General features: G+C 44.5%; 1 protein-coding gene across 2 annotated transcripts in view; it reads right to left on the reverse strand.

The window, feature by feature from the left end:
• Nucleotides 1-1916: 1916 nt before the first annotated feature.
• Nucleotides 1917-15198, reverse strand: part of LOC140718963 (guanylate-binding protein 1-like) — a 47772-nt gene continuing 34490 nt past the window's right edge. Inside the window, exons 2-10 of one of the 2 annotated variants that reach the window (XM_073033254.1) lie at nt 12689-12922; nt 12043-12170; nt 11311-11420; nt 9593-9780; nt 8714-8959; nt 7005-7282; nt 6412-6624; nt 4243-4345; nt 1917-2110 (exon numbers count right to left, since the gene is read on the reverse strand). In XM_073033254.1, coding sequence (XP_072889355.1) covers nt 4301-4345; nt 6412-6624; nt 7005-7282; nt 8714-8959; nt 9593-9780; nt 11311-11420; nt 12043-12170; nt 12689-12860 — 1380 coding nt within the window. In that variant the 5' untranslated portion in view covers nt 12861-12922 and the 3' untranslated portion in view covers nt 1917-2110; nt 4243-4300. The remainder of the gene's footprint in view (nt 2111-4242; nt 4346-6411; nt 6625-7004; nt 7283-8713; nt 8960-9592; nt 9781-11310; nt 11421-12042; nt 12171-12688; nt 12923-15198) is intronic. The other variant, XM_073033255.1, reaches the window with a different exon arrangement.

The following is a 15198-nucleotide window of genomic DNA, read 5'->3' on the forward strand; positions in this document are numbered from 1 at the left end:
TGGTTTGTGGCCTCAGATTCTGTATTATCAGCCGCTCCAATAAATGTAATTGTTGGTAATCTCAGATTCTCTCTGTGCCTCTGATATTATTATAGGGGTGATTCTAGTAACAGTGTAGATAGATAGAGACCACAGATGAAGAAGTATACTAAAGGGAGGATGACACATCTGAGGCTGATAAGGGAAGTCAAAGACAGAATAAAAGTAAATGAGAAGGCATATAATATGATATAAATTTGTGTGTTTATAGATTGTGAAGCTCTTAAAATGAATACAGTAGAACGGAACTCAAAAAGCCATAAGGAGAGAAAAGATAAAATTATGAAGGTAAGCTAGAGGATATCATTTTTTCATAAATATAAAAGGTAAAAGAGAGCAGAGAGTGGATATTGGAACATTGGAAAACGACACTGAGGATATGGAAATGGGATCAAAGAAATGACAGACAAATATACACAATATTTTGTGTTACTCTTCACTGTGCCAGAAATTAGAGAGTGTCAAGGTGCAGAAATAAGTGCAGTTACTATTACTAAGGAGAAGTTGTTTGAGAAGCTGAAAGGTGTGAAGATGCTTCAGTCACCTGGACAAGATGGACGACACCCCATTGTTCCGAAAGAGGTAGCTTATCCTTATCAGATGTTGTTTTTAAGTGTCATTGGCTATGGATCATCTGACTGATCTATAACACCTTCTTATTTGCTTTGGTCCAGGCCAGCATCAATTTCAATGATTCAAAGTATATTTGTAATGAGCCGATGACCATTGTTGGTCTGCAGAGGTTGATGTTGGGACTGTATCTTTTCAAGTTATTTTTCAATGATTTGCATGACAGAATTGATGGTTTTGTTTGCAGATGATACAAAGAAAGATGGAGGACCAGTGGAAATGAGGAAGCAAGGGAACTTGCAGAAAGATTTAGATGAGAGAAATGGGCAATGTATTGGAAGATGGAATATAGAGTAGGGAAGTGTATGGTCATGCATTTAGTTTTTTTTATGGTTATCTAGAGAATAAGATTCTCAGAGTTTTATACTGCATACGTACTTTGATAACAAATGAATCTTTGAACCAATAATCTCCATTGTTACCCACAAAGATATGGCCACCATATTCTTCTATTCCTGGAATGCCCTAAATGCAATAGAGAACAACTTTCTGCTTCACACCAAACCTTTATTGAAGTTTCAAAGATTTACCAGCATATACAAACTGCTAGTATTTAAATCAACACTTCCATGTGGTGGGATGAGGATCCAATATCTAAGTTCATCCACACAAGTATATCCTGATTCTTATTATTGCAGTTACATTGATTCGGCTAATTGAAAAGATTACTGATTTGTTAATAAAGCTATATTATGTTTAAATGTAACATCTATGTTACTTAACAAATCTATTAGCTAAAACTATTCACGCAACTTATATAAAGCAATAACCTGCTGGAGGAACTCTGTGGATCAAGCAGCATCTGTGGTAGGAAAGGAATTACGCTGGTTCATTCACATCTCTGAGGTTCTGAGATTCACTACCTGGAATCTGACCCCGCTTTAAATGTTCCTGCGTGTGCCCCTAATATTAGGCTGGGGATTGGATGTGGAATGTGTGGGAACAATATTTGTGGTCCAGTTCATTGATCAGACTGGGGGAGGGGGTGTTGGAAGTGGTAAGGAATGTCACAGGACTGGTGCTGTGGACATATTTCGAAATGTACGCATCTTTTTTGACTAGCTTACTGATTTGAATAGAGCTAATTTTGCTACGACAGTCACCACAGTAAACAGTGCAGCAGAAATCCCAGGGCTATGCTCCCTTATGAATTTCATGAAACTCCATTCTCCTGCCTCTTCATATTTCTTCTTCAGGTACTTGTACCTCTGCAGAGCCCTTTCCACATCCTCCATCCTGCCCTCGACTTTGTATTTCTTCATCTCACTCCTCATATGCTCCATGGCGTTCTTCAGCTCTTCTACGCTACACTGTTTACCCTCCTCAAACCTTTTCCTGATCTGCTCCATGATCTCCATATTCCTCTGTTCCTCAGCCGCCTTCCTATTCTGCTCCATCTTCTCCATCTCCTGTTTCAGCCTTGAGATCTCCTCTTCCAAAGCTGACAAAAGGGGCAGAGGATGAATTGGTTAGTCTGTGCAGAGAGTGGTGAAGGTGTCTCAAGGTGTGTGTGACAGGACATTGAGAGGGAGATTCACTCACTGTTCAGCCTAAGATTACACACAAAAAATGCTGGAGGAACTCAGCAGGTCAGGCAGCATCTATGGAAATGAGCAGAGTCCCTATTTTAAGTGTGGGAAGGAAGGGTGAAGATGCCAGAATAAAAAAGTGGGGGACAAGCCCAGGGGATTTGCAGGTAAAATGCTCTCTCAGCTGGACAGACGGTTTAGGGTCCTGGATAGAGATGCTGGAGGAGTTGTATGGACAGGTGTAGCGCTTAGGCTGCTTGCAAGGATAAGTGCCAAGACAATGATATTTGGAGGGGCCATGGGGACGGATGCATAAGGGAATTGTGGAGGGAGCAATCCCTGCAGAAAGCAGAGAGGTAACGATATGTTTAGTGCTAGGATCCTTTTGGAGATGGCCGACATTGAGGGTAATGGGTTGGATGCAGTGATTGATGGGGTGGTAGGTAAGGACAAGAGGAACTCTATCACCTTAACACAGTGGAAAGGTGGGGGAAGTGCGGATGTTTGGGGAAGAGAAGAGATGTGGGTGAGGGCAGCATCAACAGCGGAGGGAGCAAAATCCCATTCTTTAAATAAGGAAATCACTGTTTAAACTGTCCCCCCTCAGGTCATTTTTTTGATACCTATGAGGTTATTCTTTAAAACTATACATGCAATCAAAAACAACGTACTTAAATTCTCATTTCTGTCCTAGTTCTCAATCTTCTCCACTCCTTGGTCAACCCCAGCTATACTCCTGACTGAAGAGACCAATGTGAGCCTTGCTCCGCTTCACGTTTCTCAGAACAGTCAGAACAAAGCTTGGCAATGGGCTGTCCTCCAGCCTATTAAAGTGCTAGTTGTTAAAGAGCTGGTACATGGACCCTGCCCACATGTGTGATTGATGAGCTCTGCCCATAATAGGTGGTGGTCGGAGCACAGCACCAGGTGTATTGGTGAATGGTACAGACACAAACCTCATGAGCTGTGCCATTTCCAACTCAGAAGTCAATAGCTATTGGCATCTTTTTAAAGGGACTAGAATGAGAGGAATCACTGTACAAGACCCAGAAGTCCATCTTCTCACTGTCAATGGACACCCATACACCCAAGTACCTGCCCCCTCCAGCCCGATGCTACTCATAGCTGACACCTGTTTTCCTCTCTCTGCATTGATTATTCTGCACCCATCAGCTTTTTCCATCTCCAAGAAAATCCTAACTCCTATCAGTGGTAAACAAGTGCAGGGAAAATATTCCTCATTCTGTAATGGGCAACTCCTGGGCTACCTTGGAGTCTGAACAGAAAACTCAACCTTTATGGTCTGCGTCTTCCTTGTTTCCCCATTCACTGCCCCATCAGCTACACTGGGAGTTCCCCAAGCACTGAAGCACCCTTACTCTGCCCCATGAGTGGGGTTGCTAACCTACGGCCTTGTTCCATTCCCATCACCCATGGCTATGTTCAAGGTAAATGCTGGGGTCCCACACTTGCAGCCACTGTTCCACATTGTAGCAGGTGTTTCAAACCTGTACTAGCTAACTCCTCTCTTATACCATTGTGTTCTCCCTCAATTTGGCATAATACACCAGGTTTTTGATCAAGCTATTGATCCTCCATTGTATGAAAAATTCAGTTATACTCTGATCACCCTTTTCAAGATGATCTCTAACTACAAGATCACTCCCCTCTCTCATTACCTAAGATGAGAAAAGGTAGTATATTCCCTTGTAGATTCAGTAACACATTGTTTCAGAAACCTATCACAGATGCATTCTATGAAGTCCTCCTCAAGATTGCCTTGACCAATATGATCTTGCACTCAATGAGCAAGTCCCCATCACACTTGTCGATCTATTCTAACATGCATTGGATATTTTTGTGTATTGCCTCTGCCATTGCCATTCATGCCACCACTGGTTTCTACTGCCTCCTTGTCTTCTACCATGTTTCTCCACTCACTCCTGGTCTCCCAGTATCCCACAACTTCTTCACCCTTCTGCACCCTCCTCTTTTTGCCTTCCTACTTCCTACAGTTTTTTGAATACTTTGTTTCTTTTCTCACCAGAGATACGCTTTTTTTCCTTCATCAGCCTGCTGTCTATCTTCTGTATTTCATCTAGTCAGGGTTTTTCCTTCTTCAGGAAGTGGGTGAGGACAGCTGACCCCTACAGAGAAGAGAAGATACGGTCATTCAAGTCCAACTCTCTCCCACCGCACCTGTCCAGAAGAGATGAGAGATGGGCTCTCACCGTCAAACATACAATGTTGATACGCAATTAGGGAACGCCTCTTACCAATCTAGAGGAAACTGGTAAAAACACAGCTGAAGACTGTTTATATTGTGGCATTGGATGAAGGCAGATTTTTAAAAAAATGATACCAGGATGAGTTGTAAAAATGACACACAGATGTGACGAAGAGTAGAGAGATGAGTTCTGGGAATGAAGAAAGATCTAGGAAATTAAGCACAATGTGGGATAATGCAAAATATCCATTATGGCAGAAAGATAAACAGAAGCATATTATCCAAATGGGAGAGTTTGTGAAGTTCTGAAATGTAGAGGGATCTGGGTGTCCCAGGGCAAGATTTGCAAAATGTTTATGTGCAAGTAAATGGGAGAGATAGACTGTGTAACAAAAGCAGAAGGGTAATGCTTCAGTTACATAAGGTTTTGGTAAGATTACATCTGGAATATGGACAGTACAGGTCTCCTTTAACATTACACACTGGAAGAAGTTCAGAGATGGGTCCCTGGACTGATACCTGGAAGGACAGGTTACCTTATTAGAGAAGGTAGGACAGACTGAGACTAGACACTTGTAAAGGGGGTTTCTTCTTTTTCTTTGTTACTGTGTATGTAATCAAAATGGCTTCTTTGTTTTGTTAAAAGTAGGAATGCTTCTTTGTTGTGAGAGAGTGCTTGAAGCTTGTTTGGGTTAAAATTTACTGATACAGAGAATTGTATTCCTTTGTAAACCAATTGGGATTAATGTTGTTCTTTCTTCTGAGTCTGTAAGCTATTGTTGGCGGGCTTTTGGGGAGAACGGCACGAGGGGTTGAGAGAGAGAGGACGCGATGCTGTAAACTGGGCGAGGAATGGACCCCAAGCAGGGGTCCAAGGCCAGGAGGTACTCCGAGGAGAGGAGATAAAGCTAGATGTGCTTGGTTGACCACTTCGGATAGTCCTAAGCTGCGAGTCGAGGAGTTCGGAGGGGATCGAATGGTGGCCAGAAGACTTCAGTAATTGAGCTCCAACGGTTGTGCACGAAGTGGTTTGGACTTTGATAAGTTTGGCGCCTTTTCTTTATTTTTTTCCCCTTCATATATACTGTATCGTTATTAATCACTTAGTTATAGTAACCTTTATAAATTGTACTCATTTAATTGCATATGGTGTACTGTCTGTTTTTGGGCAGGGCGGGGACATCACACAGGATCCACACCAGCTGATTACCCAGTTTGGCGGGGCCGAAGTCTGCTCCCCCGAGACGAGAACGAGCTGAGCGAGCCTGAGGCAACCTAGGGGGTTACACACTTCTGCGGGAAAGACCAGAACTAGATAGTTATTGACTGGATAGTTAGTGTATGGGATATGGTCGTGATTTACAAAGCTGAGTTAAATAAACAACTAGCTTGATCAATGGAGATATGAGACAAACATTTTTCCCTCAGTGCATGATTGGTTTTTGAACCTCTCCGTTGAAACACAGTAGAAACGGTAAGTTAAGATTTTTTAATGGGAGAGATTAGAAGGCTCTTGAAAACTAACATGAAAAGATATTTCCCACAGCCTGTGGATATCTGCCCCATCACTGACTCTCCACCCACTGAATCCCCCCACACATCCTATAGACATCTCCTCTATCATGAACTCTTCCTACCCATGGAATCCCCTCCCACAGTACCGCAGGCACTCACCCCTATCACTGAAATACCCTCACCCACTGAACTGCTCCCACAGCCCCACTGGCACTAACCCCATCACTGACAAATCCCACCCAATGAAACTTCTCCCACAGCCCACCATAACTAGTCTCTCAATCACAGACTCACTCCACCAGTTAATCCCATTCCAGATGTTACAGAGAGTGGAAATCATATTCACCTTTGTTGGATGAATGGAAGGAGGTGTGGGTGGAGAGAGGGATTTTCTGAATCCATGTAAGGCAGAGGAAGGAAAAGCTATGAGAATTGAAAAGTAAATGTCCTGCTGTAAAATATTGAACACACCTCTATCTCATTCTTAGTCTTTTCTTTATACGCCGTGATGGCCTTATCAAGATCCTTCATCAGCTCTTGGAAACCACCAGGTCTCCGGTAACGTCCAGATGCCAGGTTTTCTTTAATTGATGACATTTCTTTTGCTAGATGTGCCTTACATTGCTCTTCTGACTTTTCCTTGATCTTGACCATGAGAGACATGTAAGTGGAACTCATCTTGTCCTGGAAGTGAAGGAAAGATGTACAGTAAAGTGGGATACCAAGTAGTGTACACTGACCAGTGTCTCTCAGTCCCTTTTACCCAGGGAGAGATCTGCACTGTGAGTCACTCTCAGGGAGAGATCTGCATACTAACTGTATCTTTGAGTCACTCTCTCTCTCTCTCTCTCTCTCTCTCTCCGGGAGTGATCTGTATTCCGTTTGGCGTCTCTTCACCACCCTCACTCAGGGAGTGACCTGCGCTACCTGGTGTCTCTCACTCCCTCACGTTCAGGATGATTATCTATGCTCTATGTCTGTCAGTCTATGTTTGTATGGGTTGAGTCCAGGGACTGGTGCTCAGAGATGAGATAGTTGGTAATCATTGAACATTAGAAGCTCACCTCCAGCTGTTCGATGTGTTTGCCACTGTTGCTCATGGATCTTTTGTGGAAGATGTTGAATGCCTCTCTGCTCTTCATATTGTAATACTCTGTGAGTGCGCTCATAGTAAGGCAGTTATATTCTGAGAATTTTTTCATTTCATCATCATAAAATTTCAGGGCTTCATCTACTGCTGCTTGATTTTCCACCTCCAGTATTTTGGCAAAGCTGCTCTCCACACACGGTAGGACACCATCCGCCATCATGCCCACGTATGCCTTGGTCAATGCAACAAATCCTGCATGGAATGTTTCTGGAGGTCAGTGCCTGGGGATCTGATCACACCCTTAATTCCTACTCTTCATAGCTCAATGTACCCAATCCATTCTCATTCACTTCCAATGGGATCCCACCTCCTCAAATTCTGTCCCATCATTCATACTCTCAGCGGACTCAACCCATTTCCCTTTCAATTCCACAGTCTGTGCGCCCAATGGGATCCCATCCATACTCATTCAATCCCATAGTCCATTCTCTCAGCTTTTTTCATTCAATATCACGCTTCATATTTCCATTGCGTCCGCACACCTTCCCATTGGACTTTGTCTCTTTCCATTCACTCCTACCCTCTACACTCACGCTGGTATCCCACACCATCCAACTCATTCTCATCATTTGTATTCCCAATAGGATCCCAACCCCTTCCCATTCACTTGTATTGTACACACTTTCAATGGGATTTCTGCTCCCTTCCCATTCACTTTCATTGTATACACCTTCACTGAGATCTCAGATTGTCCCTCCTCCAGCCCTTTATCTTTCACTAATCAACTTACCAGTTCCTTATTTCACCCAGTCCTCTTCTCCCAGTCTGACGCATCACCTGCCACCTTCGACTAACTCCTTCCCCATTCCCCTCCCCCACCTTCTCATTCTGATTTCTCCCCTTCTTATCCAGTCCTGATGAGGAGGGATAGGAAAGGACTGAAGATCGTGGAATAAAAGAGAAGTGGGAGTAGCATTAGAGGAAGGTGATGGGAAATAATAATTTTCAGAAATCGAAGTTGGAGGCCACCCAGACAGAACATTTGGCCTCATATTCTAGCTTAATATGCCAATAGAGAAAGCCTTGGACTGACATGTTGGAATGGGAATGGGAAGTAGAATTGAAATGGATGGTTAGCAGGAAATCATAGATGGAGTGAAGGTGCTCAAGCTGATGGCATGAACATTGATATCTTGAACTTCTGGTAAATTCCCATACCCCTGCCAGCTCTACCATTCCCCATTTTTGTTTCCCTCTCAGATCTTCTCTTCATACCTGCCCATTACCTCACTCTGGTGCTCCTCCCCTTCCCAGGGCTTCTGTCCTCTCTTATCAGATTTCCCCTTGCCAGCCCTTTATGTCTTCCACTAGCCGACTTCCTCGCTCCTTTCTTCACCCCACCCCTCCCTCGTTTTCAACTGTCACCTACCAAATTGTATTTATTCCTCCTCCCAACAACCCCATCTTTTTATTCTGATATCTCCCCTTTCTTTCCAGTCCTGATTAAGGGTCTTGGCATGAAACATCGACAGTTTGCTCCTTTCCATAAGTGTTTCCTGGCCTGATGAGCTTCTCCAGCATTTTGTGTGTGTTGCTTTGGATGTCCAGCATCAGCAGATTTTCTCGTGCTCGGTTAGTGTGTTATACTGAAGAGAGGTGGTGAGGTTTTGCCCAGTTACTCACTCCTGCCCGTGACCAGCTGACCCCCAAGAACTCTCTTGACTTTCTTGTGGGTGTGAATGTAATTGATGAGGTTCTGCCGCTCCTTGATGAAATCCTTATCCAGATTCTTGTCCTCCAGTTCCTGGAGCTGCTTGAGTTTCTTCCCATGTGTCGGAATGGGAAATGCAAAGCAGCAACGTGAGGGAAAATGATTGCGGATACACCTGCGGAGTTCATTATATTTCTTGTCCTGCTCACTGCTCTCACCTGTAAAATAGAACCAGGAATCAGGCAGGAATCACCCTTACTGAATCTGTTCTCCCATTCCCAACATGGTGACTGTTACCCACAAGGCTGCGGGGAGGAATAAGGGAAGGACAGGAAGGAAACAGAGGGGAGACAGTTAGTGAGATGTAATGGTAAGGGACAGATGCATGGGAGGGGCATCAAGTGCATTGTAGATGGGTCCTGGGTGACTTGTCATTGAGGGGAATGATACAGGGTAGTTGAGGGTCATATTGATTGAGAGGGCTGTGTGTGTTGGAGACTGTCACCCAGCCAATCAGATGAAACTCTGATGGGAAGGAGGTGTCAGCTGGGTGGGAATGGTGCATTTACACCATCAAACCAGAGGACGGTGTACACTGGCATCAGGTTATTGCAGGGAATTGTGAGGTAATGTGAATGTGAACAGGGCAGGAATGCAGAGTAAGTGGGGAATGAGAGATGTGAAGGGGCTGGGAGACCCTGGAGTTTTTATGCACAGATTCTCAAAGGTAACAGGCTGCCCCTTCCTCGACCACCCTAGCACACACTGGATTCAACCCTGCTCCCTCCCATTTCTGGGCCCTTTCCAAGTTTGCCCTATCACCTCAGAGACTGGCACTGCCACATACTCACTGTCCCTCAGTTTCAGACTGTACTCTAGGTACTCATTTGGAGTCGCTTCTTTTCCATCGATCTTCATATCCAGTGTCAAATCACGGATCACCCAGACAAATTCAGGGAAGAAACGGATAAGGTCCCAACTGTCAGAGCCATCGGGCTGGGCCTTCATCTGGATCCGCTTGGACAGTTTAGTCACAAAACTGTGAGCAACATCAAGGATAAAGGAATGAAGGATTGGCAGGAATGTTGTGAGAAATGTTAGTCACTATACAAATCTGCTCCTGAGAGAGGGAGGAACTGAGAGACACCGGGCAGTGTACAGGTTTCTCATTGAAAGAGAAAGACTAAGTGGCACCAGTTGGAGTGCAGATCTCCCCCTTAATGAGAGATAGACTAAGAGACATTGGTCCATGGACAGATCTTCTGCTAAGAGAGAGGGACTGGAGATCCCTCTTAGTGAAAGAGACACCAGTCATAATGGAAATTTCTCCCTGACAGAAATGGTCCAATGAGTACTAGGCAAAGCTGCTGGCAGTTGAGAGTCCTGGGTGTTAAGGGTTATTAAATCTCGGGTCATAAAATGGGGAGGTGACTTGATCCAGATACAGGCAGCTTGGATCAAGAGAATCATTGAACGTGTATAGAGGATACCAACGTAAACTGAGGATGGAAATTTGGAGGGCAGAAGGGAGCATGAGGTGACTTTAGTTTAAAAAAACATAAAGGAGAAATCTAAATAACTTTACAAATACATTACTAAAGGAAGAGTAACGGGGGTGGAGGAGGAATTAGGGCCCCTGAAAGAACAAGATGGAAATGTGTTTGTGGACCTGCTGGAGATGGGCACAGTTCTCAAGCATTATTTCACTGTCACAGTGGACAGGGAAGAAGAGTACCAGCAAGTGCAGTAGGATCTTGATCAGCTGAGCACCTGGGCTCAGGAATGTCAAATGGATTCAGATAAGTACGCAGAGTTACATTGTGGGAAGACTAATCATTGTAGGACTTTTACATTGAATGCAAGGATTCCAAGTACCTTTGTGCAACAAGAGGTTAGAGTAGAAGTGCATGGTTCCCTTAAATGGGAGTCACAAGCAGAGAGAACGGGGGAATGAATAAAGCTTTTAGCATGCTGGCTTTCATCAGTTAGTGCACTGGTGGAAGACAGCTTCTTTTACCTGGCCAATAGACTGCTAAACACTTGCGTACACAGCTGTATTTCTATGTGATATTGGCGATATGATGTAATTGATGACAGGTGGTGATTATATTGAACCAGCCAGCAGAGGAAGTGGGTGAGGCACATACATTAGACACATTTATGAAGCATGTGGACAGGTATGAAGATGATGAGAATTCAGAGGGATATGGGAAAGTGCTGGAAAATGGGATCAGCTTGAGAATGCACTTTAGTCGGAATGGACAAGCATGACTGAAGTGCAGGGGTCCTGCCTGTAGAACTCAATGACTCTGATGGAGAGACAATGATCAGTGTATAGATACATCCAAAAAGAAAGGGACAGAGTAACGCAAGTCTCTGCACAGATATCCCACTGAGAGAGACAGGGGCTGAAATAAATTGGTTAGTGTACAATATCTCCCCAAGAGAGTGGGATTGAAAGATATCAGTCACTGAGTAGATATTCCCAAGAGAGAAGTACTGAGAGCAGTGGTCACTATAGAGATATCACCCTGAAAGAGAAGGACTGAGAGACACCAGTGAAGGATACTGTAGGTCTTGCAGGGATTGCTGGTCAATTTTATTTTTACCATTGTAGATGAGGATGCTGCTCAGAAGGATAGCCAGTAAATAGATGGAATGATCATTGGCAGTGTCTCCCTGCAGGTAGGACAGACAAAGTGTTAGTGAGATCTCTTGCTCAGAGATCAGTCTAATAGATAACCATTCCATTTCTGGACATTTCTTGCTCAGTGTTTACAGAGGTTGGTGGGTGAGGCTTCCCTCCACAGCATCCTTCCTGTCAATGCCACCAGTGGCAGGTGTGTGCCCAAGGGAAGCCTTACAGATGAGTCTCAGCCAGTGCTCACCAATACAGTGTTGGGGGGGGGGGGGGTGGGGGGGGGGAGGGTAATACATAGTCATGCTAACTTAATATCCTTTTCATTTGGGAGGATGGGGTTGGGAATTGTGTGGGTGGGACCGGAAACTTGGAGTGGGTAATGGTCTTGGACCACATACAGTTCCAATGAAAAAGATGACAGAATTCCTCCCTGAAGCTCAGTGTTACCCTGTGATAAAAAATGTTAGATGATTAGTTAACAAATTCATAAATTTTTACTTTGAATCTAGATTGTAAAGAGAATTTAAACATCCTCATTGCCTGTGGTGGGATTTGAACTCTGGTCTGCAGATCATTCATTCATCTGGGGGGGGGGTATTACCCATTTGGTAATGAAACCACTGTTCTGAGGGGGGGCATAGTTGTGAGGGAGGGACTGACCTTCTCAGGATCTCCCAGACCCTCGGTGTCCAACAACAGGAGGACCTCATTGGGTCTCTGAGGGAGGGATTGACACCACATCCAGATTCCTTTGGTGTGAGCCTGGACGGTTGAATCCACTGAGAATCCTGCAGAGGGAGACAGACAGAGAGGCAGAGAGGTAAACGTTGCAAGAACATAAGTGGTTCTATTTTCTAGCATTGCCCAAAGACATGTGGGTTGTGAATACCCTGTTCTCATTTGTGAATGAGGGATAGGGTTTGGGAAGAATCATTGGGGACATGGGTAGAATAAAATGAGATTGTTGTGGAATTCGTGAAAAAGATCGATTCATGGTCGGCACAGAGTTGGTTTTACAGCAAGTAACTCTGATCCTCATTAACGAGACCCATGTGCTCTCTGCATCCAAGATATGAAGCAAACATGCAGTTTACATTTCTCAGATCTCTCTAGATCCATTGCCCAAAACACTGATGGGAACACCAACATGACACCAACGAATGTCTCCAGTACATCTCCCACTACTGACAGCTTTTGACAATGCAAGTGTCCTCTGTGTGTCCCAGGTCTCAGCATATTTTCTGCAAGACAGATAGGAAACAGAGGTGAAAGGTTAGAGGTAGAAGTTTACAGCCATAGCCCTTACCACTCTTGTCTCCCGCGAGACAGTTCATGAGGTAGGACTTCCCTGTACGAGCAGCACCAACCACAGACACAACAACCATTGGAACTTCAATGGACTGGAGGACCTTCAAAGCCTCTGTGTTAATTTGCAGCTTCCCATCATTGTTATAAACCAACTGCAAGGGTTTCTCCATTTTCAGCTTGTTGGCAGTAGGGTCTCCAGTTACCGACACCAGACAGTCCTTTCCCGAAATGTCTGCAAAGTCAGAGCAAGGGAAGCACACACTGATTGAATCACAGTAAATGGAACAGACAAAACACAGAACACATCACTGGGACATCTGCATCTCAATCCTGAGTCCCTGGAGTAGTTTCCAGTGTTTAATTTACTCACTGAGATCTGTTACCTACAGTATATACCAATCCCTAGTACCATCGATTGTACCCCAGCTGCTATATCACTACCGGGGTTCTGTTATTTTATATATACTCCGTCTGAACAGCTGGAATAGATTACGGTCGATAACTCACTGCTGGAAATCTGTTATTCAACATATAATCTGCCTAAATCACTGTATTAGATCCAAGTCACAAAAACCTCCCAGTTATTAGCTTTTTTTTTTCAATATAGAAACCAGGGAGCAAATGTAGGCAGAGCCAAGAACATGCTTCAGGTGATCCTCACCACTCTCCAGAAACATTCTGACTTCAGGAGACAGGATCTGAGTTTGGTTTGAGTGGCTGCCAGTTCTGGGCATCTTGGAGACTATGTTATTACTCATCTACCCTCCATCAGGAAGGCCTCAAAGCCCCCTGGTTCTTTCTTGACAAAAGAGCCAACCACACCCCTCCACCACCACCCTCCCCTCTCTGGCAGAACTTGTCCTCACACTGAACAAATTTTCCTTTCACTCCTCCCACTTTCTCTAAACCAACGGGGTATCTAATGGCAATTCTGTGGGCCCAACCTATGCCCACCTCTTTGTCAGCTATGTAGAACAGTCTATGTTCGAACTGCTGCACAGTTTTACTCCCAAACTCCAACTCTTCCTTGGCTACATTGATGACTGTGTTGGCACTGCTTTATGCACCCGTGATGAGGTTGTCAATTTTATCAATTTTCCCCCCAACTTCCACCCTGGAATTAAATTCATTTGGTCCATCCCTGACACCTCCTTCCCTTTTCCAGATCTCTCTCTTGTTTCCATCTCAGGAGACAAACTGCCAACTGACATCTTGGCAACAGCTCTGAGCACCATCTCACTAAGTTCTGTACTTCCACTCTGTACGTTGATTCGTCTCTGTTGGAGATCAACCTGATCACTGTTGTGTCGTCTGCGAATTTGATGATGGTATTGGTGTTAAAAGCAGGTACACAGTTATAAGTGAAGAGGGAGTAGAGTATGGGACAGAATACACAACCTTGTGGTGTACCAATGTTCAGGATAGTAGTGGAGGACAGATGAGGGCCCAGTCTCACTGCCCATGAACTCTCTAAGAAGAAATTCAGGACCCAGTTGCAGAGTGATGAGCTGAGGCCTAGCTGGTGGAATTTGGAGATGAGCTTGCTGGGGATGACAGTATTAAAAGCAGAGCTATAATCAACAAACAACATCCTCACGTATGTGCCCTTTCCCTCCAGCTGTGTCAGAACAGTGTGAAGAGCTAATGAGATGGCATCCTCCACGGACCTGTTTGCTTTATAGGCAAACTGGTGTGAGTCCAGTGTGGCAGGGACAGTGACTTTAGTGTGGGAAAGGACCAGTCTCTCAAAGCACTTCATTATTGTTGGTGTGCGGGCAACCGGACAATAGTCATTCAAATTGTTGATGTTTGTTTTCTTCGGGACAGGCAATATGATGGCTGACTTCAGGCACTTTCGGACTGTTGCCTGAGATAGAGACAGATTGACAATTCTCGTAAATACATCAGCCTGTTCAGCACAGTCTTCAAGTACCCATCCTGGAACTCCATCTGGGCCTGCAGCTTTTCGTGGCTTGACACTCTGCAGCATGTACAATACATCAAGTGTGCTTAGTGTAAGAACCTGTTCATCCTCTCGGCCGGGATTCTTGCGCTCCTCGCATTGTTGTTAATGTCAAACCGGCCAAAGAAGGTGTTGAGTTCATTGGCCAGTATGACATAACTGTGGGGGCATACAGGGTTACTCTTGTGGTCAGTAATAGGCCTGGTGCCTTGCCACATGCTTAGATTGCTAGCACTGTTAAAGTGTTCCTCCACCTGTTGCCTGTGGATGTCTTTGGCCTTTTTTATGCCTTTTTTTCAGGTTTGATCTGGCAACACTATATGCTGAGGCATCACCAGATTTAAAAGCATTATTGCGTGCATTTAAAAGATTTTGTACCTCTTTATTCATCCACGGTTTCTGATTTGGGAATATCTTTATTTTCTTGTCTACTGTTACACTATCTACACAACTGTTGATGTAGGAAAGCTCAGTGGATGTGTACTCCTCCAAGTTCAGCTCTGTGCCGTGGGTAGCCTGTTGTGCAAACAGGTCCCAACAGGTGT

This window comes from Hemitrygon akajei, chromosome 31 (genome assembly GCF_048418815.1).
Source record: "Hemitrygon akajei chromosome 31, sHemAka1.3, whole genome shotgun sequence".
NCBI classification, from domain to species: domain Eukaryota; kingdom Metazoa; phylum Chordata; class Chondrichthyes; order Myliobatiformes; family Dasyatidae; genus Hemitrygon; species Hemitrygon akajei.